The sequence below is a fragment of the Rhinoderma darwinii genome, chromosome 7, assembly GCF_050947455.1.
Source record: "Rhinoderma darwinii isolate aRhiDar2 chromosome 7, aRhiDar2.hap1, whole genome shotgun sequence".
Lineage (NCBI taxonomy): Eukaryota > Metazoa > Chordata > Amphibia > Anura > Rhinodermatidae > Rhinoderma > Rhinoderma darwinii.
Genome location: NC_134693.1, coordinates 127,673,439 through 127,690,137, shown reverse-complemented (window position 1 = coordinate 127,690,137; position 16,699 = coordinate 127,673,439). Strand labels below are relative to the sequence as shown.

General features: G+C 37.9%; 1 protein-coding gene across 7 annotated transcripts in view; it reads left to right on the top strand.

Moving 5' to 3' along the window:
* The window catches only part of MAGI1 (membrane associated guanylate kinase, WW and PDZ domain containing 1), a 381,212-nt gene extending 364,513 nt beyond the window's left edge, over positions 1–16,699 (top strand). For 5 of the 7 annotated variants that reach the window (XM_075834000.1, XM_075834001.1, XM_075833999.1 and 2 more), the window contains 6 exons: positions 121–324; positions 4,994–5,084; positions 5,189–5,249; positions 7,276–7,422; positions 8,399–8,537; positions 15,536–16,699. In XM_075834000.1, the coding sequence (XP_075690115.1) occupies positions 121–324; positions 4,994–5,084; positions 5,189–5,249; positions 7,276–7,422; positions 8,399–8,537; positions 15,536–16,317 (1,424 nt within the window). In that variant the 3' untranslated portion in view covers positions 16,318–16,699. Of the gene's footprint in view, positions 1–120; positions 325–4,993; positions 5,085–5,188; positions 5,250–7,275; positions 7,423–8,398; positions 8,538–14,162; positions 14,252–15,535 lie in introns of all 7 variants that reach the window. The other 2 variants (XM_075834002.1, XM_075834003.1) reach the window with 1 other exon arrangement.

Genomic DNA, 16,699 nt, shown 5'->3' with positions numbered 1-16,699 from the left:
CATCTAATAACGTTTGCTTAATGCATTATTAACCCTCAACCTTCTGTTTCCTTTCTCAATCCTTCACTTCTTTACCCTTCGATATCTTGTCACTTTAACAAAAATTGTGACATACAAAAGCTGGAAATGCATGTGTGGCCATGCCTCATAAAATAGGTCGGATAATAGAGGGAAGCCCAGCTGACCGATGTGGCAAGCTCAAAGTGGGAGACCGGATACTGGCTGTTAATGGATGTTCCATTACCAACAAGTCGCATTCGGACATTGTCAACTTAATTAAAGAAGCTGGAAACACTGTAACTCTACGCATCATTCCTGGGGATGGTAACATATTTTTTATTTCTGTTTTTCTTCATGAGTGCTCAGAATTTATATTTACTCATATTTATGCCATGAAAAGTATTGTAAATGTTAATCAAGAACATGTTGAAAACAATCAAGTCAAGTCAACTTGTCTGTGTTGACTATGGAAGGCCATGGTCAAGATGTCCTGTTAGAAAAGGCACATGGGTTCTCATGGCCAATGCTGATTATAGTCCATACAGTGGGAAATGATGCAGTAGTCCCCATTCGATGCTTATACATATACAATGTTGTGCTATACTGTTTGTGCTGATGGTATAATACTTTCGATGTTGCCCACTTTGAACCATCTCTGGTGTAAGGCTTATGTATGCATGGGGGCTAGCCCGGTCTCTCTAATATTGGTTGATCAGAGTCTTACCGGGGAGTGTTTGGACCTTTAATCTCCTGACGTGTAAATCCGGTACTGTGTAAGGCTAAAGTTAGTATGCCCGAGTAGGTAAAGTACTTGTGCAAAAGCTATCAAACCTATTTCATGCTATAGTAGACATTAAATATGAGTGCCATGTAGGTGCCATCGGTGAAATTACTGGTCAAACTTTGGTATAACCTGTTCTACTCATCAATCTAAATGTATAACCCAGCAGAGATGTATTGCTATAAGGTCAAATAAAATTATACTGTAGATTTATTGTTCTTACTTTGTGGAGAAGAAAATATATATTAAACTCTGATTGCTCGGTGGAAGTGGAAGCTATCCAAATTTTGTCCGAAAAGTTAAGTCAAAAATGTCAAAAGCCATGCAAGATAACTTGGATATGTTAATTGCGCAACAGGAATGGCCTTAGGTTGGTTGTTGCCCTGAACAGTTTCTCCTAACAGGATCGGCCTTAGGTTGGTTGGTGCAATGTACAGTACCTCCTAATAGGACCGGCCTTAGGTTGGTTGGTACCCTGTGAAGTACTTCCTAATGTTGTCCCTCTTTATAGTGTATCATACAGCGCCTAAGTAATAACATTGCTGTAATGTACCCAAAAAACACCCAATTAATAAACTTGGGAATGTAGCTACCTTAGGTTTAGCCACCAATTATGAAGTTAACGGGAGCTAGCTCCATGTGCCAAGATAATGGAGGCCAGTGGCGCACCCCTCTGTAGTAAAAGGTGATGCACCCCATGTGATCGCACAGGTCACACACCCCTAAGGATGACTGTTACCCAATTGATCCCATTATCCAATAAAGTCATTGTGTGTTTGATATGGCCAATATTCATCCAAGCTATAAAAAATAGATTTTATATATAGTCTTTTACTACATTACAGACATGGACATTGATGCATTTTATATGATCCTAGTAGAGATGATTACATTTAATAACATTCTTTATTTTCTGTTATTATTGTGTCATGTAATAAGTAGCACCAGGGAGATTTTTGAGATGGATAAGAAACCAGTCACATTTGACATTCAGGCAGTTCTTGTTCATTAGAGCAGCCATAATCAGGGTTAATAGTTAATTAGCTGTGATATTACTTTTAATATTAGACACAAGTGTTAATTCTGAAGTAGAAGATGGTGAATGGACGGCATTAACATTTATTTACTGCAGCTGGGATGAAATCTAGGCCAAATTATATTATTTGTGTAAAACTGCGTAGCGCAATTATTAAGTAGCCTTCTCCATTTCCTAGCAACACACCATGTTCTGAATTGTTCTGCTAATCCATTTCAAGAGCTTTTTATTTTTCATAATTTTTTTTATTTTTTGGGTTTTTCTTTATATCTAGGGAAAATATTTTTTCCTATTCTTTTAAAATCTATAGAAACGTTTACGTCTCGGCTGAATTATGAAACTGGAAGGGAGACGGAGCTGTGCATTCGTTTAAAAAAGTGTATGGCTGTTGAAATACTAGTTTTGTCACGTCATGGGAAAAAAAGTTTATATGGAGAAACTGCTTTAGAGAAGAGTATTGTTAAACATACAGAAAAGGAATAGTAGTTGCTTTGTTAATTGTCTTCCTGAAGGCAGTATTGAATTTTTTTAGTGGTTATCCTCTCTAATTTTATTATTCAAAGATTATCATGTGAAATATGAAAGTGGTTGAGCCCTGGGGCTCCAGACACAGGCCACGGACAAAGAGTGCGTTTTTTTGTTGGTAAAAAGCTTATCCTAATGGAAGCTTGTATTTAAAAAAAGCTGTCATTTTCATTTTATTAGACGGGTTTCTTGAAAATAAGCTGTTGAGACCCCCAACGATCAGCTCTAATCTGCAGAGTCTAGCAGCAAGTGTTTTATTTCCCTGCAGTGCCACCGCAGGTGAAATAAAGAATTACATTGTGCCCATTAAAATCAATGGGCTGCTTTGCGTAATGCGCAAACACGTCACGTCCTCCAGAGAGAGAGAGGCGCTTTTAGTAGTCACTCTTTGCTTTGGATAATTGATGGAGGTTATGAATGAGGGACCCTCTAAAAACTCAGATTACCCTTATAGGATATTTCAAATTAGGTATTCTAAGACAACCCCTTTTAATTTCTAAATCCACAATAGCCATTCTTCTATTAAAACCTCCTTTATCATATCATTCCCTTACATTTTTATCCAGTGTAATAAATTTAATAATAGCGAAATATCAGGGAAAAAGACCCAAAAATATGACTATTACTGTCTTTGTGATATGATCTGTCTTCAGCTCCTATATCCACCGTGTCGTTGCCTTTTGTATTGGTATTTCACATGTATCTGTGTTAAAAGCATATTCTACAAGTGAATTATAGCAAAAAGATGGAGTTGTGAGGCGCAGATATGATTTTTATGAAGCTGGTTACTCCTGTAATGCTTTAAATAAGATACAGTTGATGGTTGTGTGTAATGACCCTTCTTATTTAATAGATAAAATATCTTCAGGCCTTTTCTTGGCTTATCATGCAAATTACAAAATATGTCTAATGCACTTTGCCTTTTTGTGCGTTTCTGCTACTAAATTGTTGATGCATGTGGTAAAAAGTCTGCAGAATATATCGAATGCATAATATAATAAGCTCCAGTGAGTCCTGTTATTTTTTTTTATATGAGAAAATATACAATGTACGGTCAAGTGGCTGCTATAACCATTATAATTAGATTTATGGATCCAGAATACATGATGAAAGGCAAGGCACATAAAGAAGATGTGGGTCTTACAGCAAAAATGTAAATGCTGCTCCCTATTGGTGCTGGCTCTTATAGGAAAAAAACATATTTATAAAAGAGTATCCGGCACACCAATATTGAAATAAAGGTATTTTTATTTTGTTTTTGTTTTTAATGCCAGTGGCAGAGTGCGACGTTTCGGTCTAAGTGACCTTCATCAGGCACGGAGCCGTGCTGGAAACTGGATAGACGAGCGCTAGTGGTGCTGATAGCGGCTGGCCGCTGTATCAGCGCCATGATACAGCGGCCAGCTCCTATCCGTGCAAAACCACACCCTTCCACGTATCTGGTGCTGTCTGAACCTATACACAAATAGGAAAAAAACAGTTGCCCCCCTTTATCCTGAGACAAGGACTTTGCTCTAATCCTGTATTAGATAAAAGGGTAATGTTAAAGTATTTGTGGGGGCTAACCTGAGCTCGGGCAACTCCTTTCAATGGGCCCATAGTAGTTCTAGGTGCGGTCTCTATGGTAATAGAATGATGGTTTTCTATAAATGTTAAAATGTAGCAAGATGTGCAATAATCTAGTAGAAGCAACATATATATATATTTATATATATTTATTAAAATTCAATATTAATAATAACAACACAATATAAGGTTAAAAAATACCCTCAGATTTGTTTTTGTTTTTTTAATTTATTTTTTTGTGCTTATACAAAAAATACATCATATAAAAAGAAGACATCAAATCACTTTAGCCCTCCCACCCCTATACGAGCAGAGAAGAAAAAAAAAATGGGGAAAAAAAACAGAGGACATTTAATTAATTCTAATTTGTGGCATCACTGATGGGTTATATAAAGATAGAAAAGATATTCTCCCTTTTTTCCCCCTGAAATAGTGGCACTCTTGTGTCTCTATAGTGGCACTCTTGTCCCTGGACTCTGTTATTACAGCTCAATCCCATGAAAGTGGGTAGGCCTAAGCCGCAATACTGGACACGGCCCATGGACAAGCGTTGCGCTGTTCCAGGAAAAAAAAACAGATACTTTTATTTTAATCTCATGCAAAATTAGATGGGGCAACTGTGAATGAGCAGCATCCGCCGATCAGCTGTGAACTGCTACACAGATCTCCTGCAGCAGCCACTACAGGAGAAATGTGGTATTACATGATGGTCATTCAAATTAATGCGCTACCATGTAAAAAAATATATTGTCTAGCGTGGAAACTACTTTTTGCAGCTGGTTCTCCACTCTGGCTAATAGTCATAGTTTACAGGTGCATTTTCAGATGGACAGTGAATGTGTTACAAAATTAAATTAAATACAGATAACTCGCTTAATAGGATGCGTTTTCTTCTTTGCACGGCGACATTCATTAAAGCAAAAGATCCATGTGTTTACCGAGACTTCCACTTTTCCAGATAACTAATAGGCGCATTATGCAAAATAAATGGCATCATTACTGCAGTTACTGAACATTATTTAATAAATCGATTCAAAGTCCCTGCCCGCTTTATGTTGACTCTGAAAACTCTCACATTCTTGCAGAATCCTCTAACGCTTCATTATTGACCAACGCCGAAAAGATCGCCACAATTACCACCACGCACACGCCTCAGACAATAGCCCAGGAAACCAAGTAAGATTTCATCATGAAAAGCAATAAAGGGATGTCCTGGGTAGAGGTTGTCCTGCTTATTTGCTGCTTGGTTACATTCTTTTTTTGTTTTTCTCTAAATATAGGAACAACGCAAAACCAAAGCAAGAGCCACAGTTTGAATTTAAAACTCCACCCACTACGCAGGTAAGAAAACGGGAACATTTATTGGGGAAACAGGCTTAGGAGGGGCTGACTGAAGTGTTCCCTAATGGAAAAATCTTTTCCCCTGTGATCACTACTTTACTCTTCTTCTGAGACTCTCCGAGGATATTTCTATTCATCCCATGGATGTCATACTTGTCTTGGTTTGAATATCCCTTTAAGGTTGGCGTAAAATGTTATTATAGGGGGGCCATTGGTTTAATTCTAACAAGAGCATTTTCTGTATAAAATTTCGATGTTAACCCTTTTCGAACGAGTTTCTTGTGAGTTTTGTTTTCAGAAACCGTGCCACTCTTGTCCACTGGCTGTGTCTGGTATTGCAGCTCAGCCCCGTTCACTTGAATGTGGCTGACCTGCAATACCAGACACAGCCAGTAGACAGGAGTGGCGCTGTTTGTGGAAGAAGGCACACCCAAGGGAAATATGGCTGTGCTATTGTGGTTTTATTCTATAAATAAAGATTTTTTCAAAATGTAAAAAAGTTACTGTTATGTGCAGTACCACATTTCCCCACTATGCAAGTGGTGGGACATTTTCATAGATACCAGTGCAACAGCGCCACCCACCCCAGTTGTGAAATCCATTTCACATAAAAATACCTTAATAAAGTATATAATATTTATTATAGGTATTTTAGAAGGAGTAGAAATAATAGTACGGCTGCTGTGAACGTATAATATTAACTACAAGATGTTCAGAGTCGTTTGAGTTCCTTTTTATACACGCAGTATGTTTTCGCCTAGTCCTGATGAGCAGTGCCCTATGGCATCAACCAAAATAATTGGCAATATGGTTCAGTAGCATGCAATGCATTGGGCATAAAGTATATTTTCCCGAAAATTGTTTGGTTATGGAATTTTTCATAGCACATTTATCAGGTTTGGGAGACAGAACTTGTGTTGATGCAACGCTCGCTTAATCCAAGCCGCCTTTCAAGCGAGCAGATAAAAGGGCCGCAAATCACTTAAACGAGCATCAAACAAAACATGATATGACAGATATTATACTTGTATCTTGGCTAGAAAATATTCTTACTGGTAATATAAAACGATAGTGGTCTATAAAGTTGTAGTATTGCTGCATCAAGCAGCCATTGTGCTTTTCTTTTTTGTTACCTTAAGAAAATATTGAGGTTTTTCACAATATTCACAAGTTTACCGAATTCAATATTTCTTAAACCACCATAGACTAATATAGGTACAGGTTTACATTATAAGTGGGTATTGCATGCCTCCCATAGAGGCAGATGACACAACAACTTTGAAACTTGTAATGATAGAAGACAGAGTTCAATGATTAAATTCTGGTTACCTGCAGCCACCACTAGGGGGAGCTCACTTCATAAGGATTTACATAGTTCCCAATGAGTTTAATTGGAGCTGTATTAATCTGTATTCAGTGAAACTCCCCCTACTGGTTGTATCAGGGAGCCATCATTTTAAAATGTAACTTTACGGTTTTGTTAGGGGAAGCAGGGGATATGGAGCTCTTTATCTTAAAGAGATTCGTTATACTTAAAGAAGTAGTACTGTGATGTCTACTGTATCTACAGGAAAATTGTGATCATTTGGTATCCTTTGTTTTATTTAGGAGACTGCTTAAATTGCCTTGTAACTAGAAAACCTTTATATGTTCTTGTAACTGTTGCTAAAGAAACACAATCACTAAAAATAATTTTTAACGTCTAGATAACCCCACCCTATCGCTCTGCGTCCGCTATCTACACTCTCTCTTTTGTGTCTTATCTGAGGTTGTACAAAACACTAATCAATTTGACTGTAGGCTGTAAAATGAGCTGTTTTTCTATTCACCATTCTGCAGTGTAGCACGTTAAGCCACTAGAGGTCACCACTTGCAAAAACTGAAATATTCAATTAATAGCCATTACATCAATAGGATTCCTGCTCAGTCTGTTTTCTCTAACTACATGGAATATACTTGCCATATTAAAGTTTTCAGTTAAACCTTACAATATAGTAACCTTTTATTTTATTTTTATTGTTTGCAGTCAGAACAAGAATTTTACACAGTAGAACTCGATAGAGGAACGAAAGGGTTTGGGTTTAGCCTACGAGGAGGCCGGGAGTATAATATGGACCTCTACGTTCTGCGTCTTGCAGAGGATGGACCAGCAGTGAGGTGTGGGAAGATGAGGGTATGTATAAATTTGAATATAGTCATTAATATTTGACACCTGTTTTTAGGTCTGAAATGTAGCAGTTAAAAAGAAAAATGTTTATCTTATGCCTCATCTCACTCAGTAATCCGAATTAAAAAATAAAATGTACTTTTTTGCAGGGTACAGGGGCTGTCCTCCTGGAACAATCTGTCTGTATACCATATTGTCACATGGACATTATAGATAGGAGTCCCTTTCTCTGGACACTGCACAGTATTAGCGGATCCTGATCTGGAGAGCCTTTTCATAACTGATATATTTAAGAAGCAAGACAAAAATTCTGTAAATTGCTTCTCACTGTCTCCATGGCAACAGACTACAAAACCACAACTTTTTTTAGAATTAAATTTAATGTAAAAAAAGATCACTTTGTAGTCTGTTGCCAAGGAAACGACTTGATGCAATCAAAATAATATTAAAGTACAAATCTCAGTGAGACTGAATGTATGTTTTGAACATATATTTGTAATTATTTAATTTTAACTAGGTGACTAGTTCAGGACAGAACACAGTGTTGGATCCACCAAAGGAAATGATTCTGAGTGCCCAACCCCCATTTATACAGAACATGTGCACATCCACTTTTTATTACATCATAATCTTTGTTGTTATCCTGGTTTATTACACAAAACATTATCAATAAGATCTAAGTTGGGAATCGTTCCATAAGAAAGACCTGAGGGGCAAGTGATTGGCTCCAAATGGGGTTGTTTTCTGATGTGCTCTTGGGGTCTCTGGTGAGCCAGTTCGACCCTGATGTCCTATTCTAAGCCTGGACCTGAACTGTGCTATAGAGGAAAGTGAAATCTTTAAAGGACAAGTCTACGTTTTCATCAGCCTTAGTATTTATCACGGGAAGCTCAGCTGTTAGCGACGGCGATATCTAAAAATCCTTTTTGATCTATTCCTTCTAGCTACGGAAAATAATAACAAAAATTCTCTTGACTTCTAGGTTGGTGACGAGATTCTGGAAATCAATGCGGAGAGCACAAAGAACATGAAGCATGCTCGGGCAATTGAACTGATAAAAAATGGCGGCCGGCGAGTGCGTCTGAGTCTGAAACGCGGGGACGGTTCAGTGCCAGAATATGGTGGGTCAAACTCTGAAAACATTCCTTTGCTCCCTACCGTCACTCCATGAATGATCTATCTCTGTCAAGAATCTGGAGCAGGAAATACCTTTTTTCTTTTTTTTCTTTTAATCACCAGTGTCTTACCAACTTTTGCGAAATATGGTTAATTGCTTCGCTTGTACTGATTTTTTTCCGCTCTCCTCAACCTCTTCTTGCTTCTGTGGACTTGGGGCTCGGTAGGAGGAAAAAAAATAAATCAACGTAGCATCTTTGGTGAAGGAGAAACTTAAAACAAACCTTGTCTATTCGTTAAAACTCAACTGTGTTGAACTGTGCCAAACTGTTTTCATCCTTTTGTAACAAATAAGGAATCCGCCATTTCAAAAACAAAAAACAAAAACACAAAAAAATTGTAATTCTACTGGGAATTTCACACGTTGACTCCTTCCTTCCTAATTTGCCTGCGCTGTTGCATAAAGTTTGTGAATTGTCAATTTAACCAGATAAGATAAATTATTTATTTGTCAAAAGCTTAAATGAAAAAAAAAAAAAGGAAATTTTATTTAAAGAAAAAATATATGCTATCAGGGAACTGGATATTCAGACCGTAATTCTATTTTACGTGAGAGGATGTTCTAGTGAAGACTGTATTAAATAACTTATATTGTAAAATATTCCTATTTAAGAGAATTGCTGATAGGGCCATATATATTTATATATAAGGCTTTTCCCAACCAAAGGTCTTTGAGGTTTTTATGAAAGCTGATCTGAACTCATTTCATCCCGAATTTTAATTTTTGCTACCATGAGTCCATATTACTTGTTACAAACCATCATAATCTGCTCGTAACATTTGCAAATGATTATCTTTTATTGTACGAGGCAATCTGTGTGGGATCTAATAGATTCTTCTCTGCACAAATCCCAGATAGATGGTGTGAAAAAAATTTGAATAGGCATGCATGCCAAAATAGGCTGCATTGCAGTGCAGATGGAGATTTTAGCAGCATAGACATGTGACTAACTGTAGAATTTATTTTTTTACATCTTAAAGGGGAAGCATACGTTTTATGATCAAACAGCTATTGACAATAAAACAGCACAGAAAAATAAAACCCTGTAGATTACTGAATAGTCCACTTTCCTATAAATATTGCATATTAAAATTAAAGAAGCAGTAAAGCTTAGGAGTTGTCCAGAATGATATATTTTTTTCAATACAATTCCATGTTCGTCCATGGACTGTGTCTCTCTGGTATTGCAGCTCAGTCCGATTCAAGTGAATAAGTGAGGCGCTGTTTCTGGGAATAAAGCAGATCTTTTTTCTAAGCCCAGACAATCCCTTAATGGGAATGTGCCACTTCTTTAAATCAAGTTTTTATGTTAAACAAATTTTTGAAGAATTTATGGTGATATATTTTTTTTTCTATGTCATTATCTATATTAAAATATTATCCTAAAATCTTGCAGTTGTCACTCTGGCCACTATGCCTCAAAAGACTGACCCTATCAGCAGTCAACTCATGATAATCACAGACAGAAATTGAATGACAGATAACACCTCTATATAGATAACACAGGAGCTACCATTTATAATAGACTGGCCCTTCCTGTTCTGTAGAGATCACTTCTCAGCAGTCATCTCATTATCACCACAGGCAGAATTACAATGACCGGTAACACCTCTATATAGATAACACAGGATCTACCATTTATAATAGACGGACCCTTCCTGTTCTGTAGAGATCAATTCTCAGCAGTCATCTCATTATCACCACAGGCAGAATTACAATGACAGGTAACACCTCTATATAGATAACACAGGATCTACCATTTATAATAGACTGAGCCTTCCTGTTCTGTAGAGATCACTTCTCAGCAGTCATTTATGATAATCACAGGCAGGAATTGAATGACAGATAACACCTCTATATAGATAACACATGATTCACCATTGGCTATAGGTGATGTACACAGCTCCCCTCCTCCTTCCTGCAATCCCTGCACAGATAGTACACATAGAAAACTCTCCTATAGAAGTCAGTGGGTCTGCTCAAGACTATTGTTTCCTATGGTCCACGTGGCTGCTGTAAAGCATATCTCTAAATGTTGTTAACAGCAGCTTAGGCAAGCTGGCTGCCCCCATAATCATGTACAGAAAATAGAATAAAAATAAATCTATGACCAGAGAATAAAAACAAATAAGAATTTTTTTAATTCAATTTCTGGTTTTAATTAGTAAAACAAATAGGGCATACTTTCCCTTTAAATATAAAGTCTATATGTAAATGTTTCTGGAGCTTCTCAGAACTGGAGATATCTGGGATGATCGTGAGGGCAGGGATTTTTTTTTTTTTTACTTCTTTTGAGTCACCTCATTAAAAGAAAACTACATTCTGCCCCATCCCAGTTAAAATGGATTATTACAAAATAGATTTGTCAATTTAGTGTTCCTTTAAATTAACCTGCAATCTGTATACACATCAGTATTCGTTTAACAAATCCTATCATTTTTGCCAGAATTTGCATCAGTTTTATGTGTATGGGCATCGGCAGGCCTCACTAGCTGTCTGTACTCATGGGACTAAAGGGAATCGGTGATGGTGGATGTTTTCTGCAAACCTGTAGGGATGAGAGTAACGTGAGGTGTCTGGCAGCCTCTCAGCCCTCCATAAACATACTATGCTTGTTTGGCTCCGCATTTTAATGGGAGTATTGGAAGGTTAATATTGTTCAACTGGAGATTGTCTAATGTATATGGACAGCTAAGTTGTCAATTTAAAAAAAAATCCCTATCCATATGCCCTATTAGGGCATAAGGGGGTTGTAGAGTTGGTCCACCACTTGGAACCCCTTTGATTAACCAGGGTTACAAAGTGCAGCCTTTTATTTAGGCAAGCCCGACACATCCATGTATCATAGATGGCCATTGACTTCAAAGGGCACTGTGTAATACTTTGTGGAGGGGAAAATAGTGGCCAATTTCCAACAATGGTACACCTTGAGATCAGTTTCTGATTGGACTAAAGCTCGGGTGTCTTGGCATATCACTAGCCGACTCAAGTGAATGTGAGCCAATGGGCGATTGAGTCACAGTTTTCCCCCTATCTACCCCACCATCGACTTCACAAGCATAGAGCATGCTTAGCCAGATTGCCATGGACCATCCAAGCTCAAAGGTTTCTGGCATGTGCCCAAGTTTGCCTGCTTGCTAGCAAACTCTAAGTAGACCTTATCTTTAGCTATACTATACCGCAATGGCAGACAACTTTACTTTTACATGACAATTTGAATGAAAATGTAATTATATATACACATTATATAGCTACATAAACAAGCCCAGGACATGACTTCTTACTTAAATTTTATATAAAAATATCTAGAGACTTCATCTATAGCCTGAAGTTTCCTACCAAACAAATACAATTTGCACAATTGAGTAGCGTATCTTTTGGGGCAGAATAGAGAGGCATCATCTGTCCCACCCTAGAAACCCTTTAATCCCATATTTCTGTTCATCTATACGGGAAAGCTCATGTTCATCACAAGATTTTCAAACCTGTTGAAAAATTGTCTGAACGTCGTGTGTGTTATCTTTCCTCGAGCTGACCATATACCTGAGATAGCTGTCGAATAAATGTTCCTTTGGCCGAAAGACATCTCCTCTGACCTCCCCATAAACATGCATACGTGGCAGAACATGCATGCTTATCTCCATAGAGAGGGGGAGACAAGCCATTGTCAGACACTTGTTGAAATCCAACATGCCCCATAGTCATTTCCCTGACATCTGACAGTAGCCCCCCAATACACATTAGATTGTTGGTATTCACTGACAATATTCTAAGGTCTATGGGCAGCCTTGCTTCGAACGTCCCCATAAACATCCATGCTCGGCTGAGCATGCATGTTTATTTCAACGGGGAAAGGGAGACAAGCCACTTCCAGGCACTCTATTTTCCCCTGATTTTGCGGAGCCCATCGCACGCCCATTAGATTGTCAGTGTCCACGACATTAATTTAATGTAGACAAGAAGACTGTATGGGAAAAGTGGGGGGGGGGGGGGGAGGAATCCTCCAGCTCACCGTTTGTAGACTTTATCCAAATAGCACTGGGATCCCTGCACGGCCAGCGGTCAAATAGTAGAGACAAGGAAGAGACTGTGATCCAGCGCTTGTGTGTAAATAAAAGGAATCTAAGTTCCAGTTTGATTGAAATTTGAGTTAAAAATATAAATTCAAAGTACTGAAGGGTGTATCGCAATTATATTTCACCTACGCGTTTCAGACACGTGCAGTGTCCTTCATCATGGCATGTCATATGCCATGATGAAGGACACTGCACGTGTCTGAAATGCGTAGGTGAAATATAACTCGATATACCCTTCAGTACTTTGAATTTATATTTTTAACTCTAAGTTCCAATTTTATTGAAATTTGATTCCTTTTATTTACGCACAAGTGCTGGATCACAGTCTCTTCCTTGTCTCTATTAATTTAATGTCTATGGGCAGCCTTACTTTCATACAGGGATGTGTAGAGCTAGCTTTAGGCTTGACAAAATTATGGTTTCGGAAAGTGATGCTTCCCCTTTAATGAATGGTTGCCAAATATGAAGATTTTTGAAAATTTCAGATGATTTGACACGTTTCTTAGCAACTGTTCTGCAATGTATTCATTTTTTTTTATAGATATTTTTTTTTTTAATAAAAAAAAATCAAGAGCAGAAATATTGGTGGCAATTGAACAAGTTCCACAGCATAAAACAGACACAACATATCATCTTCAGCCAGTTATAACTATTAGAGGGGAAAAGCAAAAATTAGCCTCCTGAATGAATTGTAAAGAAATGCAATGCTGTTGGCATCTATTTTATGTATATATTTTTACTGTCCATTACTTATTGGTTTCCCATTAAGATGCACTGTATTGTAAATTACCCATTGTATGATTTGTCCTGTTGTGAGGTGTCTCGCCTCAATACGACATGGCTGTTGCACTGACAAATTATAGGAAGCCAATTAAATGAAAAATGTGTATTTTTTTTTTTTACATTTATCCTGTTTTGAAAGAAAAAAGTCAGAGACTTTGAAAGTTGTGCTGCTAAAAAGTACAGGTGTAAAACGTCACGGGGTCACTTGTTCCTTGGCCCCTATTTATTACAATTGTGAAGTTCCAGAATATTACCTCTTAAATGGAACATGCTTCACAGTGAGGCTGTATCATTTTGTAATGAGTTTTTGTATTTTAATTTTACTGTTGTGGTCTGCTGTGGACTTGTATATATAATATATATATTTTTTTTTGTTGAATGTAAATGTTTGTTTTTTTCTGGCATCTTGTCTGTTTCCCGTTTTTGGAAAAAAAATAGTTATACTGGTCTTGTCTGTTAAAAAACAAAAATTCACATCCTAGATGCCTAATGTCACTATAGAAACTGCAGATTTCACAGCCTTATTTGGATGTCATCTAGCCAACCTGGTCGGAATTCAAAATAAACCATCCTGAAATATGAAGATTGAATAATTTTTTTTTCTCCTTTCCTCTTTCAGTATGTAGGGTTTCTAAATCTTCTGCTTTTTTCTCTTTCTTTCTCTCTGTTTTTCACTTCTTCTCTTGGTTCGGGGGCTATACCTTCTTCAGCGATGATACCTTCTAATATCGCTGCATGTATGAGAAATGAAAAGCTCGGCGAGCCTTGCATCTACCTAATGGGCCAAAATCAAACTACGGTTTGTAGCTACATCACTATTGGGTGTTTCTGTGCTGTGGCCTAATTATTACCCATTGCTTGTGCTTTGCTAAACTTTCTAAGTGTACAGCAACTCATGAACACCTTGCATTTCTCTAAACTCTACCTGTAAGTACACTACTGGATGTTAAACATGCAAGCCTTGTTATTCCATTGCAACCGCATTGCAAAATTATGCTTGCAAGCTTAAGTGACACTTTTTCAAAAAGAATACGAAAAAATGTTCTTTTATGCTCGTCAATCAGCTACACATTAACAATGCTGGTTTTGTGGTGTCAGGTTTGTATGTGTTTTAATGAATCTCATAATTCAGTCATGAGTTAGGCATTTAAATAGAATACCAATTTCATACAGAGCTAAACTATTGCAGAAGGTTCTAGGTATCCCTTGCCGTTGATATAAAAACATTTAAGTCAAGTATTGGTCAAGCTATGGTCCAAAGGTGCTTTTAGATCACCTCCATATCGGGAAGGTTTGGTGGTGGCTTACGTGGGTGAAGATACATTTTTCAAAAAATGGTTATCTGAATAGGAGGATATGGGGGTAGGTGGTCTACACCAGTGTTTCTCAACACCAGTCCTCAGGTACCCCCTTCAGGTCATGATTGGAGGATATCCCATAGAGCTTGTTCCTGATGCACGAACTAGAATGTATTGCACCGTTAGTTTCAGAATTTTCTTTTAAATCATGACCTGATGGGAGTTGAGAAACACTAGTCTGCACTATGGTGGTTGGACATTAGTCCGAGCCCAACATTCAAGAGCTCTTCTGACAGCTTCTGCAAAATGAACGAGAGTGATCTAGCTTTCAAAGCTTGCTGTCAAACATTGGTCAACAAAGTAGGCAGTCTATATCCTGACAAAATAATTTAAGATCCAGGCCGAGAGCGGGCAGTTACCAATAGCTATCATCTGCTGGTGGCATTAATGGCATCCCAAGATCATCTACTCCAATGAAGTTGGCCTTCAGCATCTTACATATTTCAAGTCAAATGCCAGTATTGTTTGGGATATTCAACACACGTAATTTGCTTCATACAATTATATAGGAAGGAGAATCATGCGATGGTAGATTGAAATCAAACTTGACCTAACTAATGTGTGCCCTAAATAAAAGTCATTGTGAATATATTAGATTAACAGGCTTCAGTTACTACGTTTACTGACCGCTTTAACATGTGTGTTGCAGACACTAACCTAGGAGAGGAGATCTTTCACATGCACATCTACATACAAAACTAATTATTATTTTTTTCCCTCTCCAGAACCCGGCAGTGACAGGAACAGCCCCACAGCAAGTTCACAAAATCTTTCGAAAATGAACACACTACCATCTGAGAGACATCCCATGCCATTGGAGTTCAGTTACCCACCAAATACTCACAAATCATTACAGCATGAGGAGAGACGGACCTATGTCAAAGACCCTAAAGGAAACAGGGACTATAACAGACAATACAATGACCATCACACTTGGAATGGTTCCTCTAAAAATTATTCTGTACAAAGTGGCCGCAAGGACAGGTCCCCTGAGGCGAGGCATCAAAGGCAAGGGGAAAAAATGGCGGTTAATGGACAGAAAAAAATGTCTCCTGAGAAGAGAACTGAAGGGACAAAGAGCAATGAAAATACTTTGGAAAAGAAAGAGAGAGAGAGGTATGAACGAAGGAGAGATGATTCTCCTCGTAGAACAAGAGAAAGGTCACCTGTGCGAAGAAGGGATGGGTCACCTAGCCGAAGAAGAAAGTCACTAGATCGGTTTATGGATCCAAGAAAATCACCAGATCGAAGAAGGGAGAGTTCTCCTGACAGGAGAAGGGCAAAGTCATCTGACAGAAGAAGGGAAAGATCTCCAGATAGAAGAAGAGACCGCTCTCCTGAGAGAAGGCGGGAGAGGTCCCCAGACAATAGGAGCCGAGAAAAAAAATCTAGCAACAGAGATCGGGATGATAATAGTCTAAAACATGACACAATGAGAAGTGCTAAACATCCCTCAGCACAGCGAAGGAGACTCTATAAGGAATGTAGCACAGATCTCAGTATCTGATCAATCTGATGTCACATTCCGTTATCTAAGAAGGCTTTATCTAAGAAGGCTTTGAGAACAAAAATTATTTTATAGTGTCTTACTGAAACACCCAACACCGAATGATCCTAGAGTTCCATGAAATGTTTTATGCAGATGAAACCTTACTACAGAGTGTTGTGCCTGATGTATATTAAAGAAAGTATTTTTGCTGTATCTTTTTTTAATTTATTTGCCAAATGTAAACCCCTAAGGGATATAACATGTTCTTCAAGAAGCTATTTTATTGACCATGTTCATTTATGGACTTTTATTTCCAGACATTTCTTCTGTAGAACATGTTCATGGCACTGGAAAGCAAACCACCATTTTTTTTTCTTGTGTGTGTTTTTTTTTTGGGGGG